Below are 18,710 nucleotides of genomic sequence, written 5' to 3'. Positions count from 1 at the left end.
AATTCTTTCATCCAAGGGGAACTGAACAAGTGCTGAAAGACATGAGGTCTTTCCTTCCCACAGTCCTTTCGAACACAGGGTGTCACATATACACTTCTTGAGTAAACTGCCAGAGACTTGCTGAAGACATTGCTCCAAAGATGCAAAACCGCTTTCTTAACCATCAGCGAGTGTCATTTCCAGGAGTGGGTGGGTGGTATGACAGATGACTTTTTTTATCATATATATTTTTAAAAAACACTAATAAACTTAATAGAGCTGGCATTGGCAATTCCCACTGTGGCACAGTGGATTAAAAACCCAACTGCAGCCCCTCGGGTCTGATACCCAGCCTGGAGCAGTGGGTGAAAGGATCCGGCATTGTTGCAATTGCAGTGTAGTCACAGCTGTGGCTCGAATTCAGTCCCTGGCCTGGGAACTTCCACGTGGTGCATCCATTAAAAGAATAAAATAAAATAAAATAAAATAGACCTGGCACTTATTGTGCACGTGTTTCTAGGTGGCCAGTACGCCTCTATGTAGGCACTTTTCAGTCCATTACTACAATTCTTTGATTTGGTCCATCTAACTGTCAAAAGAAATCATGGTTTTCAAGTTAATCTATTTGTTGGTGCCAATAGTCTTAGAGCCAAGACCAGGAATTTTACAATCATTCTGAAAAGGATTCTTTTAGAAGCATTTCAATCATATTTCCAAGAAGGATCGATGAAACCCTGAGAACTGAGGTTAATATTTCTTGCAGCAAGTGTAGTCACTGCAGAGCAAGATTTCTTGATTGTATTTGATTTTGAAATTAACTGCGCACACATTTCCCAGATAATGAAATTTATGTTTTTATTCTAAAGCTTGCACTGAACAAGACATGGAGATTCCCCAGCTCATTCCTTTATTGGCTTGCTTTCTGAACATCTAATTATGACATCATTTGAGGAATCATAACCTATTTCTTAAATGTGTAAAAATCTACTGGTGTTTCATAAAGAGTTTAAGAAAATTACGGCAGAAGAAAAGTAGATTATAGGCCATTACATGTTTAATGATATGCAAATGCTGTTAAACTAGAACATGATTATATTACTGTTCTTTGGGGAAGAACAAATTTAAACAATTCAGAATAACAGATGTATATTTCTGGTGCTGAGATCTAACAATAATAAATTAGGAATTGAAAGTCATACAAATATTGAATTATATCTTGAGTTTCACAGATAATTACATCATAGTAAACAAGTTGCAAACTGCTTACGGCTCAAATGTCTTATGTTTCTCTATCTGTGAAAGATGGCCAGGATTTTCTTAAGTGGGTGAGATAACTAAATAAGAACAAGTCATCAATGTTACATCCAAAATCTTGTAGAAATTAAACAATTTAGTCTATGTTCTCTCGTGTGCAGACTGACCAATTTAACTGGTTGGAAAAAAAAATGTTAGAACAACGTGGGGAGTTTAAACCAACTGCGATTATCTGATGGTTGCTAAGCTTTCTGGAAAGCAGATAACTCAGTGATGCACACTGAATTTCACACCGTATTATTTTCCAATTCATTGTGGATATTTCTTCTTTCTTGTCTGGAAGAATGTCATCCTAAGCTCCTTTTTGCTTTTTGGAAGTGGCAGCTAGCCTTGAACTCCAAGGTTCTGAATGGAACACCATCGACACCCAGTGGCCACAGGCAGGGCTCCTGTTTGATTTTTCAGCAACAAACGATGTGGTAAGAAAAGGATATTTGGAGAAGAGGAATTTTCACTCCCACATCACTTTTTCCCTCCCTCAAGTTTGACCCAATGTTGCCATTGTCAGCTTATTTTTGCAAACAATGGGTGTTCAGCTAATGTAACTGAAAACCATGAGCTTAACCCTGTTGCTTTCCATCAGTAAGCTGTATGAAATGCCAAGGAATAACAGAAACAGCAGTGGTCAAAAATTTTTTTTAATCCATTCATCTATCGATGGATATTTAGTTTGTTTCTATGTCTTGGCTATTAAGAATAGCGCTACAATGAAGATAGGGGTGCATGTATCTTTTTGAATTGTAGTTTTGTCCATATATATGCCCACAAATGGGATTGCTGGACCATATGGTAGTTCTATATTTAGTTTTCTGAGGAACCTCCATACTGTTTTCCATAGTGTTTGCACCAATTTACATTCCCACCAACAGTGAAGGAAGGTTCCCTTTTCTCCATACTCTCTCCAGCATTTGTTACTTGTAGACTTGTGGAATACCACTTATCCATAAAAAAGAACAAAATAATGCCATTTGCAGCAACATGGATGCACCTGAGAGTCTCATACTAAGTGAGTCTCATACTAAGTCAGAAAGGGAAAGACAAATACCATATAATATCATATGTGGAATCTAAAATATGGTACAAACGAACCTATCTAAAGAACAGACTTGAGGATGCCAAGGGGGGGGGATGGATAGGGGAGTTTGGGGTTGGTAGATGCAAACTATTACATCTAGAATAGATAAGCAGTGAGGTCCTACTATATAGCACAGGGAACTATATCCAATCTCTTGGGATAGACCATGATGAAAGATAATATAAGAAAAGGAATGGGAGTTCCCGACATGGCTCAGCGGTTAATGAATCTGACTAGGAACCATGAGGTTGCAGGTTCAATCCCTGGCCTTGCTCAGTGGGTTAAGGCTCCAGCGTTGCCATGAGCTGTGGTGTAGGTCACAGACGCAGCTCGGATCCCGAGTTGCTGTGGCTCTGGCGTAGGCTGGTGGCTATAGCTCTGATTCGACCCCTAGCCTGGGAAACTCCATATGCTGAGGGAGCGGCCTTAGAAAAGGCAAAAAGACCAAAAAAAAAAAAGAAAAGAAAAGGAATGTGTGTGTGTGTGTGTGTGTGTGTGTGTGTGTGTGTCTGGGTCACTATGCTGTACAGAAGAAATTGACTCAACACTGTAGATGAACTATCCCCTAATAAAAAATACATTTGATTAATAAAATAAAAATGAAAACTAAAATTGTTTTAACTTGAATTGAATCGGGTGTATCTACTATGAACAAAGAATAAAGCAGGACATTCCTGCTTTCTCTTAAATTAATCCTCTGTTCTTTTCCCCCAAAGGTTGTCTACCCAAAGAGATATAATAAAACATCTGTCAGAACTGGATTGCTCCTGAATAGCAGAGCAATAGAAACAATGCAGGTACAAGTTTTCTCACACGGCTTCCTTGGCAGCCACGCTGGCTGAGGGCGAAGAAGGGAGGAGGGGAGAAGAGGGAAAAATCTCAACAATGTCCCCCAGCTGCCGCTTCAGTAAACGAGAAAAATAAAAATATCCAGGTTTGCATTATTGCAGAAGGCAAAGAGGTCATATGCGTTCTACTTGTTGGTATCAGACATCTTACAAAACAGTACAAACACAGGCTAAAAGGTCCCCAGGGATTTTTGTTTATTTGTTTTTGTGAGGTGAGGTGTATTATTTATGTGTGCTATTTGTGTGTTGTTGTGTCTGTTGGAGGAACAGGTAGCTGATGCATGGCAGGGTCACCCAACGGACCCAGACAAAGAAGCCTCCTTATACAAAGGCCTTCCTGGGTCAGGGTGTTATAGCAGCGGTGGTATTTCCATGGCAACCTGTAGATGAGTTTTATGAGAAAAGAACAGAGGCCCCCTGCATAAATGACAGAATGATGATAGCGGTGACTGGGAAAAAAGAAGCCCAGGGCAAGATAAAAATGTTATAAAAAGAAATGCCTACATGCTTTGTATCACAAGTTCTATTTTAAGAAAGGTGCTGTCTAATTAAAAACAGATAAATCAAGTTCTCAGAGTCAACAGAGGCAATTGGTGAATAATTGTTCATTTGATTGTAACATTAAAGGTGGGAAATGCAGTGTTTGGAAGAGAACATTTAGCTTAAATTGAAACGAGAAAGGGGAATAAATCGGGTCGGAGAGGCGGATTTTTCTCAGGATGCTCCTGGGGGAGATGATGCTATGTAATTTGAATAAAATGAGGTGGTTATTTCTTAAGTATTTTAACCTCTTCACCTACAAAGCTTCCCCAGACTAGGTAGGGAAAATGGGGGTTTTAAATGCCTGTTCTTGGGAGTTCCCGCTATGGCACAGTGGGTTAATGATCCAGCATTGTCTCTGCAGTGGCTCGGGTTCGATTCACAGCCAGGGAACTTCCATATGCCATGGGTGTGGTCACAGAGGAAAAAAAACCAAAAAAACAAAAAACCTGTTCTCAGTCTCTTCACTGGCCCATCTAAGATGTCTAATGAGTTCATTCAAATAAAAAATAACACTCTGAATAAGGACATAGAACGTCATAAATTTAAACACATTAAAAATGGTACTCTACCTGTCCGTTTATGGTGATGTCTACAGCACGTGTCTCCTCAGAACTGTGAATTCCTAGAAGCAGGCCCCACTGAAAATGTGGAACCACCAGTGAAGGCCCTTAAGGTACCCGCTGGTGTGTTGAACCATCTGAAGGAAGTAATGATGGCTGGTAGCCCACTGTGGGGGAGCCGGCACCTACCAGCTCACGCCGTGTTCCACCCACAACTTCCCTTCAGGGATTGTTCTGTCTCACAGGTAGCCGACCAGTAAACCTGAGGAAGATAAGAAAAGCTGATAATAGTCATAGACATTTAGAAATCTCATCACAGTTTACAAGGGGTTTTCACACCTACTTGTGAAAAGCAGGTGTTAGCCATTGCCCCTGCTATTTATAAAAACAGAACCTTAGGGAGGGCACAAACATTTTTTTTGTGGTCAAAGGGTTCATAAGTGGATGATTTGGTGATGTTCCAGTTTAGGTCTTCTGACAGCCAAGTCGCAGGTAATAATTGCGGCAAGGTCTTATTCTTTCCAGGGGTACTTTTAGTTTAATGGAGAGCTCTAGTCAGGACCCTATAAAGCCTTTCAAAACCAAAGGACTAACTTTCCGATGCTGGGATTGTGGGAGATAAGTTTGGATCATGTCTTGAGTGCTTTGTCCTAAATCAAATGAATATCCTCCATCTCTGTAGTTGGTCGGCCTGAATGGTTTTGGCAGGCTGGGTCCTTTTGGAACTTATTTCACAGCTTGCTAAATCGATGGTTTTGCTGTTAATCATTAAGTAAAACACTCCTATTAAGGGTGCCATGAATTCATATTTGCCAAATATCCTTATTTGGGGACCGCACCCACAGCGTGTGGAAGTTCCCAGGCTAGGGGTCGAATTGGAGCTGTAGCTGCTGGCCTACACCACAGCCATGTCAGATCCAAGCCTCATCTGCGACTCACACCACAGCTCACAGCAACACCTCGCTTAACCCACTGAGTTAGGCCAAGGATTGAACCTGTGTCCTCATGGATACTAGTCAGATTCGTTTCTGCTGAGCCACAAAGGGAACTCCTGCCACATCTCTTGATACAAGCAACTGAGGTAAAATTCTAATTAGTTCTCTGTAACAGATCAGCTTAATTACTATCTATATGATTTATTATATTTCCAGAGGGATTAACCCTTGTTCTCCTGTTTTTCCTTATTCTGATCTAAATCCAATGTCCATCTCAAACAATTCCCCTTGTATATATGTCTTTTGCATCCCCAAAGAAAGAAATGTTAAGACGTAAAACCTAGGGTTCCGTCGTGGCACAGTGGTTAACGAATCCGACTAGGAACCATGAGGTGTCAGGTTCGATCCCTGACCTTGCTCAGTAGGTTAAGGATCCAGCATTGCCATGAGCTGTGGTGTAGGTCACAGATGTGGCTCGGATGCCACGTTGCTGTGGCTCTGGTGTAGGCTTGGCAGCTACAGCTCCAATTGGACCCCTAGCCTGGGAACCTCCATATGCTGCAGGAGCGGCTCTAGAAAAGGCAGAAAAAAAAAAAAAGAAGAAGAAGAAGAAGAAGAAGAAGAAGAAGTAAAACCTCCAGGAGGAAAAGCCACTCTGGAGGGCAGTCAGGGTTCTTGGGTTCAAGGTGTGGTTCTGCTTCCAGCTAACTCTGTGATCTTGGACAAGACAATCTCTAAGTTTACAGACATAGGCAAAGTGTTTCTGGATCTTTTACTTTTACATGTATTCAACACATGGGCTGCCAAGAATTTATCAAGAATGAACCCAACAGCTCAAATTATTTGTTATTCTTCATTTTTATTTTAAGCACATGTAAGTGTATCTCAGGGTTCCCAGCATGAAACTCCAGAAACTCTAGGATCAGAATAGTACAAAGAACAGAGAAAGCACATAGAGCTTCAGAGCAAGATGGTTTTCTCTTGTGCACCCCAACCGTCACGGACAACTTTAACAGAAAATGTAGTCAAGTTTGTCCATGAGGATGGGATTAAGATGGCAGAATAGAAGGACTGGAGCTCAACTTCTCTCCGAAAATCAACAAAATTCACAGCTAAAGGCTGAGCCATCTTCAACCAAATGGACTAGCTGGAAACCTTAAAGATTTTGTCCACTGATTTTTTGTCAGTGTATATCTAGAAATTCATTATTAGTATTTCTTGTTATTAGATTATTGTTTCCTAATGTGAGGGAGCAAATGCTACTGAGACATTGGCTATGTGATCAATTTCAGGGACTAGAAGGAACAGATAGAAATGAGAAGAAAGAGGAGTTCCCATCGTGGCGCAGTGGTTAACGAATCCGACTAGGAACCATGAGATTGCGGGTTCGGTCCCTGCCCTTGCTCAGTGGGTTAACGATCCGGCGTTGCCGTGAGCTGTGGTGTAGGTTGCAGACGCGGCTCGGATCCCGAGTTGCTGTGGCTCTGGCGTAGGCCGGTGGCTACAGCTCCAATTCGACCCCTAGCCTGGGAACCTCCATATGCCGCGGGAGCAGCTCAAGAAATAACAACAACAACAAAAAGACAAAAAAAAAAAAAAAAAAAAGAAGAAAGAGGAGGACAAAAAGATCAGAATAGTATTTTTTTATGACTGCATCGCATGTGGAAGTTCCTGGGCTAGAGAGCGAATCTGAGCCACAGCTTCAACCTACGCCACAGCTGTGGCAATGCTGGATCCTCAACCCACTGCTCCACAGTGGGAACCCCCACACTACAATTGTAAAATCTTTAAAAATTCTTATAAATACTTTGGTAAGGAAAATGTTTACCCAATACCTACTTAAAACTAGGCAGAGTCATTTCTTTTTTAAATTATTTTTTTATTTTATGGCCATACCCATGACATATAGAAGTTCCCAGGCCAGGAGTTGAATCCTAGCTGCAGCTGTGACCTATGCCACCACTGTGGCAATGCCAGATCCTTTAACTTACTGTGCTGGGCTGGGGATTGAATCTGCACCTATGAAGCGACTTGAGCCACTGCAGACAGATTTTTAACCCACTGTGTCACAGTGGAAACTCCTAGGCAGAGTAATTTCCATAATGAGAAAATATTAATATTAAAGAACATATTATATCAAGTTTCTCTAAATACTCTCAACTCCTAAAAAAGTCTCTGAATGTAAGATTTAATATGTAATATAATAAATGTCTTTTTTCTTTATCTTTTGGCCTAGCCATTAAACTTCTGATAATTTCAACTATTTGCAACTGAAAATTTTGAAAGAATCAAAATTTTTAAAAATACTGTGATTTTAAAGAAAGTAAACAAGTTCCCTGAGCAGCTGAAAGAATTTTCACAAGGCTCAGGTACTTTATATCATGGGTGAGACCTTCAGACTCTCACCCAGAGACTGTTTCCTTTATAAAGAACTCTTACAAGCTTGGTGACTAGGCTTCAAACCGGTGTAAGCTTCAAAAGACCTCGTCAGATCATTTCTTTTGTAACCCCAGGACTTAATATAAAATGTAGTATGTAGAGCCAGCTCAAAAAATATCTGTTGACTAATGAAAAAATTAGAAGCAGTATTTAGGAGTTGAGGTTGTTGGAGACAAGTACATGGGGTTGAGAGAAGTGACAGCCGAAGTCCAAAGAAAGAGTGAGAAAACCACACCAGTCAGACACAAAGGTCACCAATTTATAAAGACACGTAGCCCCATGTATCTTACTAACCTGTGAGAGATGAGAACGCAGATACAAAAACAATTGCCACTGAAAATAATGATCCTGAGTCATTAGGAAAATATTAAATTTTAATTCTCATTTAATAAGAGTCAGGGAACTAATGCAGTGCACTTTTAAAATACTTCCATTGGAGAGAATTAAAATAGTCCCTCAAGGGGAACACTTAGTCTCTTTTCCTGCTTAGATTTCCTTTTCCAAACACAATCTCAGTGATATAATATTATATATCTTTAAAAAAATTCTTCGGTTCTAGTCCAGGATGTCTAATTCCAAAGTATCTCTGGTAGACATAGAAAGCATACTTTTTCTTTGTCTTTCTGATTTATTAAACTTCCCTGTAAAAAAATTTAATATATTCCACATATCTGATCTTCCTGTTTCAGTTACAAAACAGTACAGCATTGGATCTGCCACGCAATTTAGACTTGTTAATGCAACTGTGATTCTATAGATTTTATAAGTCTGCTTCCCAGACTTGTTATGGTCAAATATATGTTCATCTAAGTTCACATCACGTTCTAAAATGCTGCGAATCAGCAACATCACATGAAAGGGAGTAAAACACAAGATAAAAGTCAATGTGATACTAACAAGGAGTTTTATGATTCTCTTCTTTTCACTGTTTTCCGTGGCTTGATTTTGCTTCACAGCTTGGTAGACTTTCCGGTTGCAAACCATTATGACCACCAAAGGGATCAAATAGCCTACACACGTCCTAAAAAAGTTGAACTTGATTTGCCATTTCTCCAAAGGGTATTTGTCATAGCATAAAGTAAAATTCGATTTTTTGGTATCACAGTATTCGACAGCTGTTTCATCTTCCCACAAGATGATAGCGTTGAAAAAGCTTTCCAGCACCCAGATGAATAGACTGACCATGAACGCAAATCTTCTTGACCTTAGAAAAGAAAACCTCAGAGGGTAAACAACTGCTAGATACCGATCGATGGCGATGCAGGTGAGAAAGGCCGTACTGCTGTAAAAATTCATGTACATGAAAAAAGCGCTCCCTTTGCACAGGGCGGGAGAGAATGTCCAGTTGTCTTGATTCCAAGTATAATCAATCCACAGAGGGAGAGTTAATGCATACAGCAGATCCGATAGTGATAAACTGAAGAGGTAAATGCCTAGTTCGTTCTCCTTCTTTGCTTGCAGAAAAGACACACAGAGAGAGCCGATATTGGCTGGAACGCTCACTATTACCACAAAGATGTAAACCACTGGAAACAAGTAGTGGTCCAAGTCATGCTGTTCTTCAATACACGTGCTGTTCATCTTTTCAAGAGGCGGATTTACATTTGTTCCCGGACGGTGAATCGAAAGATAAGCCTTTCCTTGTGGTAGCTGGTTTTCAACATCGAAATCTCTTTGACTAAGACATTTCAGTTTTTCCTTGCTTTCAGAAGTTCTGATTGATTCATCAGTGGTTTTAAAGGGTGAACGTAGATCAATTTGCTCAGATATCAATGGCTGGAGTCTGGCAGGAGCCAGGCTCCCGGCACTTAGTTAAATGATCGGTCGATTTGAAAGAGCAGAGGTCCATGGGCTGCTTACTATGATAGAATGCTGATGAAGAACCCTGGAGGATAAGCCGGGTGTCCATCAGTTTTCATGGAATGTGGTCCTCAGTCTGGTTTTCCTCATGACGTTCAGAGGACATGGGTCCAAACATCAATATATAAAGATTTCTTTTCACAGAGATTGACATCTCTTTTTAAAATGTCTTTGTTTCTGTAATGAAAGACAAATTGGAATAGTTGAGATGTTTAAAAGAGACATCATAATTTTTGAAACAATCTCCTTTTATTTCGTTTATTGAAGATATTAAAATTAATCATTAAATTACAGTGAAGGTGTTTAAAAGGGAAAATTGAGAGTTCCCATTATGGCTCATGGATAACAAAGCCAACTAGTATCCATGAGGACGTGGGTTCTATCCCTGGCCTCACTCAGTGGGTTAAGGATCTGGCATTTCAGTGAGCTGTGGTGTAGGTCGCAGACAGGGCCAGGATCTGGTGTTGCTGTGGTTATGATGTAGGCCAGCAGCTGCAGCTCTGATTTGAATCCTAGCCCAGGAGCTTCCATATGATGCACATGAGGTCTTAAAAACAAAAATAAAAAATAAAAAGGGGAGATTGTCTAATTGACTTCAGTAATTGAAATTGATGATATCCGACCCACGTCAAATAAGAATTATCAAAGGGATGCCATGTTAGAGGGAATTATATTTCTTTTTGGGGGGGCTGCACTTGCCTGGGATTGACAACACGGGATCCTTAACCCCCTGAGCCACCAGGGAACTCCAAGGGAATTATGTTTCTCACTGGACATAATCTAAGAACACAAAACTAAAGTTGAAATGTCATTTTAGAAAATATTTTTTAAAGGTCATTTTAGAAGCTAATAAAAAAGGTGGCAAATTCAGTTATTTGTAATCAGTAAGTGCATTGGAATATATGATAAACTGTATGATTATAAGATTTCAAATGTTTCATTTCAAATGCAATCTAGGTATAAGGCACTTATTTTCAAAATCATCTTATGGGCCAAGAAAAAACTGTCACAAGGAGTTTGATAAAGTGAAGTATCAAAAAATATAGCAGCTTCCTGAAACTTTATAGTTAAGACAATACTACCTCATTTCTTTTGCCCTTACTTCCTTTTTTCTGTTTGTTTTTAAATGGTCGCACCTGCACCCACGGCACATGGATGTTCCCAGGCCAGGGATTAAGTCTGAGATGCAATCTATGCTGCAGCTGCAGCAACACAGGATCTTTAACCCACTGAACCAGGCTGGGGATCAAACCTGTGCCTCCTCAGAGACCCGAGTCCGATTCTTAGCCCACGGCACCATAGCAGGAACTCCTCCCTTGCTTCCTTTATGGGCTAACTTACTGTCTTTCTCGCACTCTTGTGAAAGAGAGGGCAGAATGTTCTCAGTGCTGGGCAAACTCTTGTGGTCCTCAGTTCATAACTTTATACCCGACTATTTACTAGGTTAGTTATTTGGGGAAGGTCTGAGGTTATAGATTCGCACTGGAATGGAAAACCTATCCTGCTCTCCATCCTGCAGTAGAGAAATACTGTCTTTATTCTTTCGCTAGTGAGGCCTCTTGGTGCTTTGGATGGTTTATCTGACGGGGATCTTCACAGAAAGTTCCGTAGAGTCACCCTGCAGGGGAGGAAGCTGTGCCCTCTTCCTGTGTGCCTTGAGGCCGACGGAACCACAAGACCACCCCTTTCTAAGTGCTGATGAGCCCTTAGCACAAAAGAGATCTGGCATTACGGGGCACCAGGATTCTGCTGAGATAGTAAACCATATCCACGCCCATAGTAAATGTCACTCGCAACAAAATGAAGAACTAAAACTCCTGAAATCTCCTGAGTTCACCATACCTAAAAATATGAATAAACTGGCTTTTATTTTAAGTCAATAGGAAACCTTCTAGAGTGGAAATAAAAGGAAGCAGGAGCTGAGATCAGAGAGGTAAGTGAACTCTGGGTACCCTGAGGCATATGCAGAGCTGGAGGAACTGACTAGAGCCTTTGGCTGCAGGGAACTAACATCAGAGCCGGGGCCCAGGCAGGGAGGGAGGGGTCGGTCCTTGAACATCCTGCCCCCGCTGGGGTCCAGGAGCCTCTGCCCTCAAAGTAAAATAAACTTTACAGATATTTGCAGACAGACAGCAGAGAAAGTTGGCAAGTTCCCTGTCATAGCTTTGTTTCTGAAAGGAGCTATAATAAAAAATCCCTGGGAGTTTCCGTCATGGCGCAGTGGTTAATGAATCCGACTAGGAACCATGAGGTTGCGGGTTCGGTCCCTGCCCTTGCTCAGGGGGTTAACGATCCGGCGTTGCCATGAGCTGTGGTGTAGGTTGCAGACTCGGCTCGGATCCCGCGTTGCTGTGGCTCTGGCGTAGGCTGGTGGCTACAGCTCTGATTCCACCCCTAGCCTGGGAACCTCCATATGCCGCGGGAGTGGCCCAAGAAATAGCAAAAAAGACAAAAAAAAAAAAAAAAAAAAAAAAATCCCTGAGTATTCATGGCTTCTGGCTGGTCCTCCCTTCGGAGTGGGGTCTGCGTCTACTCTATTAGTTTGGTCTTGCAAACTTCAAGCCAACAGTGAATTAACCCTGGATGTATATACTCAGTTTCACTAGTCAGGGAGCTACAAACTAGAGTCACAGTGAGATAAAGCTCCACCAGAGCAAACGAAATGAAGAAGATAGCAGATACCAAGGGCTGATGAGGATATAAAGCATCTGGAAATCTTAGATACTGTGGGTTGGAAAACTGTTGGGCCCTTATGCAAATCACATGGTTCAGCAACTCTGCTTCTAGGTATATGCTCAACAGAAATATGTAAGTGTGGTTCCCAAACGACGTGTGGTAGAATCAGAATGTTCACACTAACACAGATTGTAATAGCTCCCTTCTGATACACCCATGAGCAGGGGAAGAAATTAGCAAATTGTGGTATATTAACACAACTAAAATCTATACATGAATGAAAATGAACAAATTAGTGCTACACATTTGAAGCTCAGAAACAAGGCAGAAGGATAGAAAAAGGCAGGCACAATGAGTACATATCTGATTAAAAACCAGGTAGTGATGGAGTTCCGTGATGCAGTGGGTTAAAATCCAGTGTTGTCACTGCAGTAGCTCTAGTTGCTGCTGAGGCACAGGTTCAAGCCCTGGCCCAGGAACTTTCTCATGCTTAGGGCACAGCCCAAAACAAACAAACAAACAAACAAACAAAAACACCAGGTAGATAACGTTAATCTGTGGTTAACCAGTGCTGTCAGAAATCGGAGTGGCAATCCATTTATTGAGGGTTTTCTGTGTGCTGGACACCATGTTAAATAGCATGCATATTTGTTATAATTTATATTTTACAGGAATTCCCGTTGTGGCTCAGTGGTAACGAATCTGACTAGTATTTGTAAGGATAAGGGATCGATCCCTGGCCTCACTCGGTGGGTTAAGAATCCGACATTGCCCTGAGCTGTAGTGTAGGTTGCAGATGTGGCTTAGATTTGGCATTGCTGTGGCTGTGGTATAGGCCGGTGGCTACAGCTCTGACTGGACCCCTAGCCTGGGAACTTCCATATGTTGAGGGTGCTGCCCTAAAAAGACTGAAGAAAAAAAATTGTGGCAACTCTATGCTACTTATTTATTTATTTATTTTTGGTCTTTTCTATATGCTACTTATTATATGACAGAGAAGAGTTGAGCTACATATTAGGCACTTAGCCCCAAGTTACCTGTCTAACCTTGGTAGAACTTGGCCGCAATCCTAGGTTGTGTCTCTAAAGCCTCTTGACTCAACTGTTTTGTCTTCTGCCTTTTATATAAAAATACCTTAGAAACCTGAGGTATTTTTGCAACAGTGCAGACTGACTTTGTTGTGAAGGAAGAGAGTATTTTCTATTTTCCACCTAAATAGCAGCACTCGTGGAGGTGTACAGGTCTTCTAGCTATTATAACTCTTGTAATTGAAGAAAATTGCCAGAATAGTAATTTCTGTAAATTAGATAGAAAATAACCCCGCTTGTTCTAAAAGACATCACTTCTATGCTCTCTATTACATTGCCTGGGCTTCAAATAAACTTGTGAGAATTATCTCACATCATGTCTCACACTCAGTGACAATGTGTCATTATGTTTCCGTGTATCTGTCAACATGTTTTCTTTGGAAGGATAAATGCGTTCCTTTTCAGTAATTTATATTATGGATAAAGCAACAATTTAACTTAGGCTTTTATTTTTCTTGCACTTGATTTTAAAAATAGATGACTAAAAAGGAGCAAATATCTCACTCCCACACTAAATCTCTCACTTCTTTGAGTCAGGAGGCTGAATTTTGAAGGGTCTATTGTTTAGATCTGGAGGGATCTGCATTGTTTTAAAGTTGAATTAATTATCTTTCACCACTCATAATGTGGTAATGAAGAAAATGGAAATAAGACCAGTTGAAAGTAGGAAGAGCCACAGTGCTTTACTCTTTCTTCTCAACAAAGCCCATCTGCATTATTGCCAGCACCCATGTGGAATGTCATATGAAACATTTAATTGTTATAAAAAGCAGAGAGAAGTGAGTCAAGTAGTGGTTACCTTTCTGGACGGGCTGGGTAATGATGGGAAAAGGGCACTAGGACTTCTGAGAATTTGGTGGTATTCTGTTTTTTGATATGAGTGTTGATTCCATTAACAAGTCTCAGTTTTTAAAAATGTATCAAGCAGTACACTTAGGACATGTGCCTTTTTCTGCCACCCAGGTCACACTGCAGTTAAGGTTAAAAAGTGAAATTAAAAGGCTGTGTGAGATGGGATGTCAAGACTTGTGACAACTAACATCTGAATTACCTGCACGTATGCTTTCCTAAGAATCGATTTTGCTTCTTTCCTCAATATAAAAAGTAATTTGTAGAAACACAACCAACCAAACAATAAATGATTTAAATAATGTGAAAATGAATTCACCAAAACTAAAAGTTTGTTAAATGAAAAAATAAATATTCTAGGCACTTGGAAGATGTAAATACAAATTATCCCTTGTGGAAAACCTCCCCCAACCCAGGCTTTAAAGAATTCTCACAAGAGTTCCTGTCGTGGCTCAGTGGTTAATGAATCTGACTAGGAACCATGAGGTTGCGGGTTCGATCCCTGGCCTTGCTCAGCGGGTTAAGGATCCGGCGTTGCCGTGAGCTGTGGTGTAGGTCGCAGACGTGGCTCGTATCCCACGTTGCTGTGGCTCTGGTGTAGGCTGGTGGCTACAGCTCCGATTAGACCCCTAGCCTGGGAATCTCCATATGCCACAGGAGCGGCCCAAGAAATGGCAAAAAGACAAAAAAAAAAAAAAAAAAAAAAAAAAGAATTCTCACAGATAGAGCTTTAACAAATATAATCTGATTAACACACACACACACACACACACACACACGTGATTTTAAAAATAATGGATAAAAAGAGCAAATATCCTGCCAAACTAAAAGAAAACACACACATACACATACAGAAATTAGCTACTATGTGTGAGATTCAGCTAAAACAAGAAAGAGGAGTTCAAGGTACACAAAATTTTTAAAGATAAAATTAATATCCATAATGCAAAACAAGTATGCTTAATATGTTTAAAGAAATAAAAGAAGGAATCCTGGAGTTCCTGTTGTAGCTCAATGGTAATGAACTCAACTAGTATCCATGAGGTTGCAGGTTCGATCCCTGGCCCTGCTCAGTGGGTTAAGGAGCCGGTGTTGCCGTGAGCTGTGGTGTAGGTCGAAGGCGTGGCTCGGACCTAGCATTTCTGTGACTGTAGCTTAGGTGGGTACCTGAAGCTCCAATTTGACCCCTAGCCTGGGAACCTCCATATACTGTGAGTGCGGCCCTAAATTAAAATAAAATAAAAAAAAAAGAAGAAAGAAGAAGAAATCTGAACATATGAGTAAGGAGCAAGAGATTATAAAAGATGACTGGGCATATTTTTAAAAAGTCAGAAATAGACTTTTTAGAAACAAAAAAAAATACAATAATTTAAAATTTAAAATCAACATGGAGACTAAATAACTAATTAGTTCCAGCTGAGGAGAGAATTAATACATTGAAAGTAGAGCTAAAGAAATAACACAAAATTGGGGAGTTCCCATTGTGGCTCAGTGGTTAATGAATCTGACTAGGAACCATGAGGTTGCAGGTTCGATCCTTGGCCTTGCTCAGTGGGTTAAGGATTCAGGGTTGCCGTGAGCTGTGGTGTAGGTTGCAGATGTGGCTCGGATCTGGCGTTGCTGTGGCTATGGAGTAGCCTGGCAGCTTTAACTCCGATTGGACCCCTAGCCTGGGAACCTTCATATGCTGCGGGTGCAGCCCTGGAAAGGACAAAAAGACAAAAAAAGAAAAGAAAAAAAAAGAAAAGAAAAGAAATAACACAAAATTATCAATATTAAAGAGATAGAAAAATACCACAGACATGGAGGATAAAGTGAAAAGGTCTGCATACTTATAATGAAATTCCATAAGGACAGAAAAAAGTCGGAGTGGGGCAATATTTGAAAAGATGCTGACCAAGAAATGTGTAGACGTGACAAAGGACATGGCATCCTTAGATTCATGAAGCTCAGCAAATCCTAAATAAAATTAAAAACAAACAAACAGATGGAAATCTAGACTTAGACTTGTTGTGGTCAAGCTGCACATCACCCACCCACCACTGCAGAAACAAGTGCCAGAGAGATAAAAACGGACTACCGACAGACAGGATGAAATTTTGACCAACAGAGAACTTTCCAATAGCAATAATAACAGAAACAGAAGACAGTGGATTGATATTACAAATTGCCATGAATATATCATCCCATAATTGTGTACCCAATAGAACTAAATTTCAAAATGAAAGCACAAGCCAAAGAACACTGACCCCCAAAATCCTCAGTAGAGAGACCTCTAAAGAATATAAATGAAGAAGGAAAATGACATTAGGGAAATATCTGAGATGCATGAAGAATTGAATAAGCTACTGAGGATGAAACTCTGAGGGTTGCATGATATCACATCCATTATTAGGCTCATGTGTCTGGGGGAGAACACTTAAACCATGAAAATGTTCTTTAGAAGCAGGACTGGGGGGAGTTCCCGTCGTGGCGCAGTGGTTAACGAATCCGACTAGGAATCATGAAGTTTCGGGTTCCGTCCCTGGCCTTGCTCAGTGGGTTAACGATCCGGCGTTGCCGTGAGCTGTGGTGTAGGTTGCAGACGCGGCTCGGATCCTGCGTTGCTGTGGCTCTGGAGGCCGGTGGCTACAGCTCCAATTCAACCCCTAGCCTGGGAACCTCCATATGCCGTGGGAGCGGCCCAAGAAATAGCAACAACAACAACAACAAAAGACAAAAAAAATAAAAAAAGAAGCAGGACTGGGAGAGCAGGGGGATGGGCAGGAAGGTACCCCTTCCTCCTTTTTCCATGTTACTTAACAAATATACATCTTTTTTTTTTTTTTCAAAGATGAGATGAGATGGATAATATGGAAAAATTAGTCTTAGAAGGATTTACAAAATTCTCAATGGACCAAAATTTCTTTCTCTATAGAAATACTTCCTGCCTTAACTAAAACAACCATAAGATGGAACAGTTTAATGAAACAGATACAGGATATTTTCTGGGTTGGGCAGCAGAAGCAGTGCCTACGGAGGCTTGTGGTTACCTGTGTGAGCTCAGGAAACTCAAAGCTCTCAACAGCCCATGGGGTTTTGTGACCATGTGTGTTTCTCCATCTCTTATTAAAGTTTCAGTTTTCACAGATATAAGACAGCAACCACTGCATAGAATTCTTGTAGGGGTTAAATGAGATGATGCATGAAGCTGAGTGCCAAGCACACGGCAAGACTTCAACACACATTAACTGATACTGCTTTAATGACAACACCGGTAGTCTGCTGTCCCCTACATTTCCTGATAGGAGATCATCTTTGGCCACCTATCCAGAGAATAGCAGAGAAGCCAGTCAGACAGAGTATAATTTTTACAGCAACATTTCACATAGGATACTGAACTCTACAGATAAAGAGTTTTAAATTAATTTGTGTGAATCTGAGATTTTAATGGGACATAACTCTTATTATTCATAAGATATTATCTTGACTACTTTAATCACATTTTGAGAAATCTGTTTTTAGAACCAGTGTTGAGAAATTTAGATACTTTTTTTATTCTGATTTTAATTTTTACCTAATGCCTAAAGAAGATAATCTACAGCTCTTAAAATAGTACAATCCATAGATGACAATGATCAGAAGAAAAGAAGGGTTATAGGAAATACTTGCCTTCATGTATCAGTTAAAAGCTGCTTATTAAGACTCTACTATGTGTCAGACACTGTGATAATCACCTATTAAGAATTATTAGTAAATACTTATTAGTATGGGAAATATTATTCTCAAATTTCACATTATTCCTAATTGTATTTAAAGAAATATCACTAGAGCATTGTGTGATAGTTCTATAACCAGGAGCTGGTACATTTCTCCCCAACCACTTAATTCAGTTTGCCATCATACTGTTTCCTGAAGAGGAAATAAAGTGAGCATAAACTTTCCTCTTTTGTCATTTGATAGTTTTACCTAACTATTTCTAAACCTACATTTTGACATCCTTCACTACTGCTCAAAGCAGAGAAACCATGTGTCATCCTTATTTCTCCTTGTCTTATAACAGTTTTTATCACCACATCCATACAGCCCCAACTAGATAATGTGTTGCAAATATTACTGAGAATCATTCAAAAGTCTGTTACCTACTTAGCATCTTAGTTTATTTTTTAGTCTTACACTTACCCATGTTTCTTGAGATGACGATTTTGTCAACCGAGGAGCCAGATAAATCTGCTTGTACCCAGAAGAGAAACCAACATTGTTGAGGGGACAGGAAATTGCACTCATATTTCATCACAAACCAATGAGGAAGCAGCTTCTTAATGAGAAGGATGCACATTATCCATATTTGAGCAACAGAAGTCTCCTAAATGTTTTAAAAGGTGCTTTATTATTGAATGTAGTATAATTTTTATAACTCACATTTCTCTTTGCATCTTAATTACACCTGTATGCTAATATTTATTTAAGGATTTATTTAAGTACGTTTCCTCTTTATTTAAGAGAAAATATATCTAGAACTTCATTCATTCATTCATTCACTCTCTCCTTCCTTCCCTTCTCTG

At 40.2% G+C, this 18,710-nt stretch overlaps 1 protein-coding gene across 2 annotated transcripts; it reads right to left on the bottom strand.

Annotated features, from left to right (window-relative positions):
• Positions 1-808: 808 nt before the first annotated feature.
• GPR65 (G protein-coupled receptor 65) lies at positions 809-18,377 on the bottom strand. 2 transcript variants are annotated; one of them, XR_002346026.2, is made up of 4 exons: positions 18,328-18,377; positions 7,988-9,730; positions 4,329-4,581; positions 809-1,682 (listed from the first exon to the last, which is right to left on the bottom strand). XR_002346026.2 is itself a non-coding variant. In XM_003482299.5 (2 exons), exon 2 carries the CDS (start codon positions 9,272-9,274, stop codon positions 8,249-8,251), a length of 1,026 nt encoding a protein of 341 aa, XP_003482347.1. In that variant the 5' UTR covers positions 9,275-9,730; positions 18,328-18,377; the 3' UTR covers positions 8,054-8,248. The 2 variants fall into 2 exon arrangements, 1 of the variants encoding a protein (XP_003482347.1); XM_003482299.5 differs by lacking the exons at positions 809-1,682; positions 4,329-4,581 and having other exon boundaries at positions 8,054-9,730.
• Positions 18,378-18,710: the final 333 nt, after the last annotated feature.

The sequence above is a fragment of the Sus scrofa genome, chromosome 7 (genome assembly GCF_054392235.1).
Source record: "Sus scrofa isolate SSC_HxYL_T2T_F1_AM1 chromosome 7, Sscrofa_HxYL_maternal_Yorkshire_Landrace_v2.0, whole genome shotgun sequence".
Lineage (NCBI taxonomy): Eukaryota > Metazoa > Chordata > Mammalia > Artiodactyla > Suidae > Sus > Sus scrofa.
The sequence above is the reverse complement of the archived record's forward strand: the minus strand, read 5'-3'. Positions and strand labels throughout refer to the sequence as shown.

Excerpts from the sequence above, each read along its gene's own strand:
- GPR65 (XM_003482299.5), bottom strand. The coding sequence starts at position 9,274 with ATGAACAGCACGTGTATTGAAGAACAGCATGACTTGGACCACTACTTG.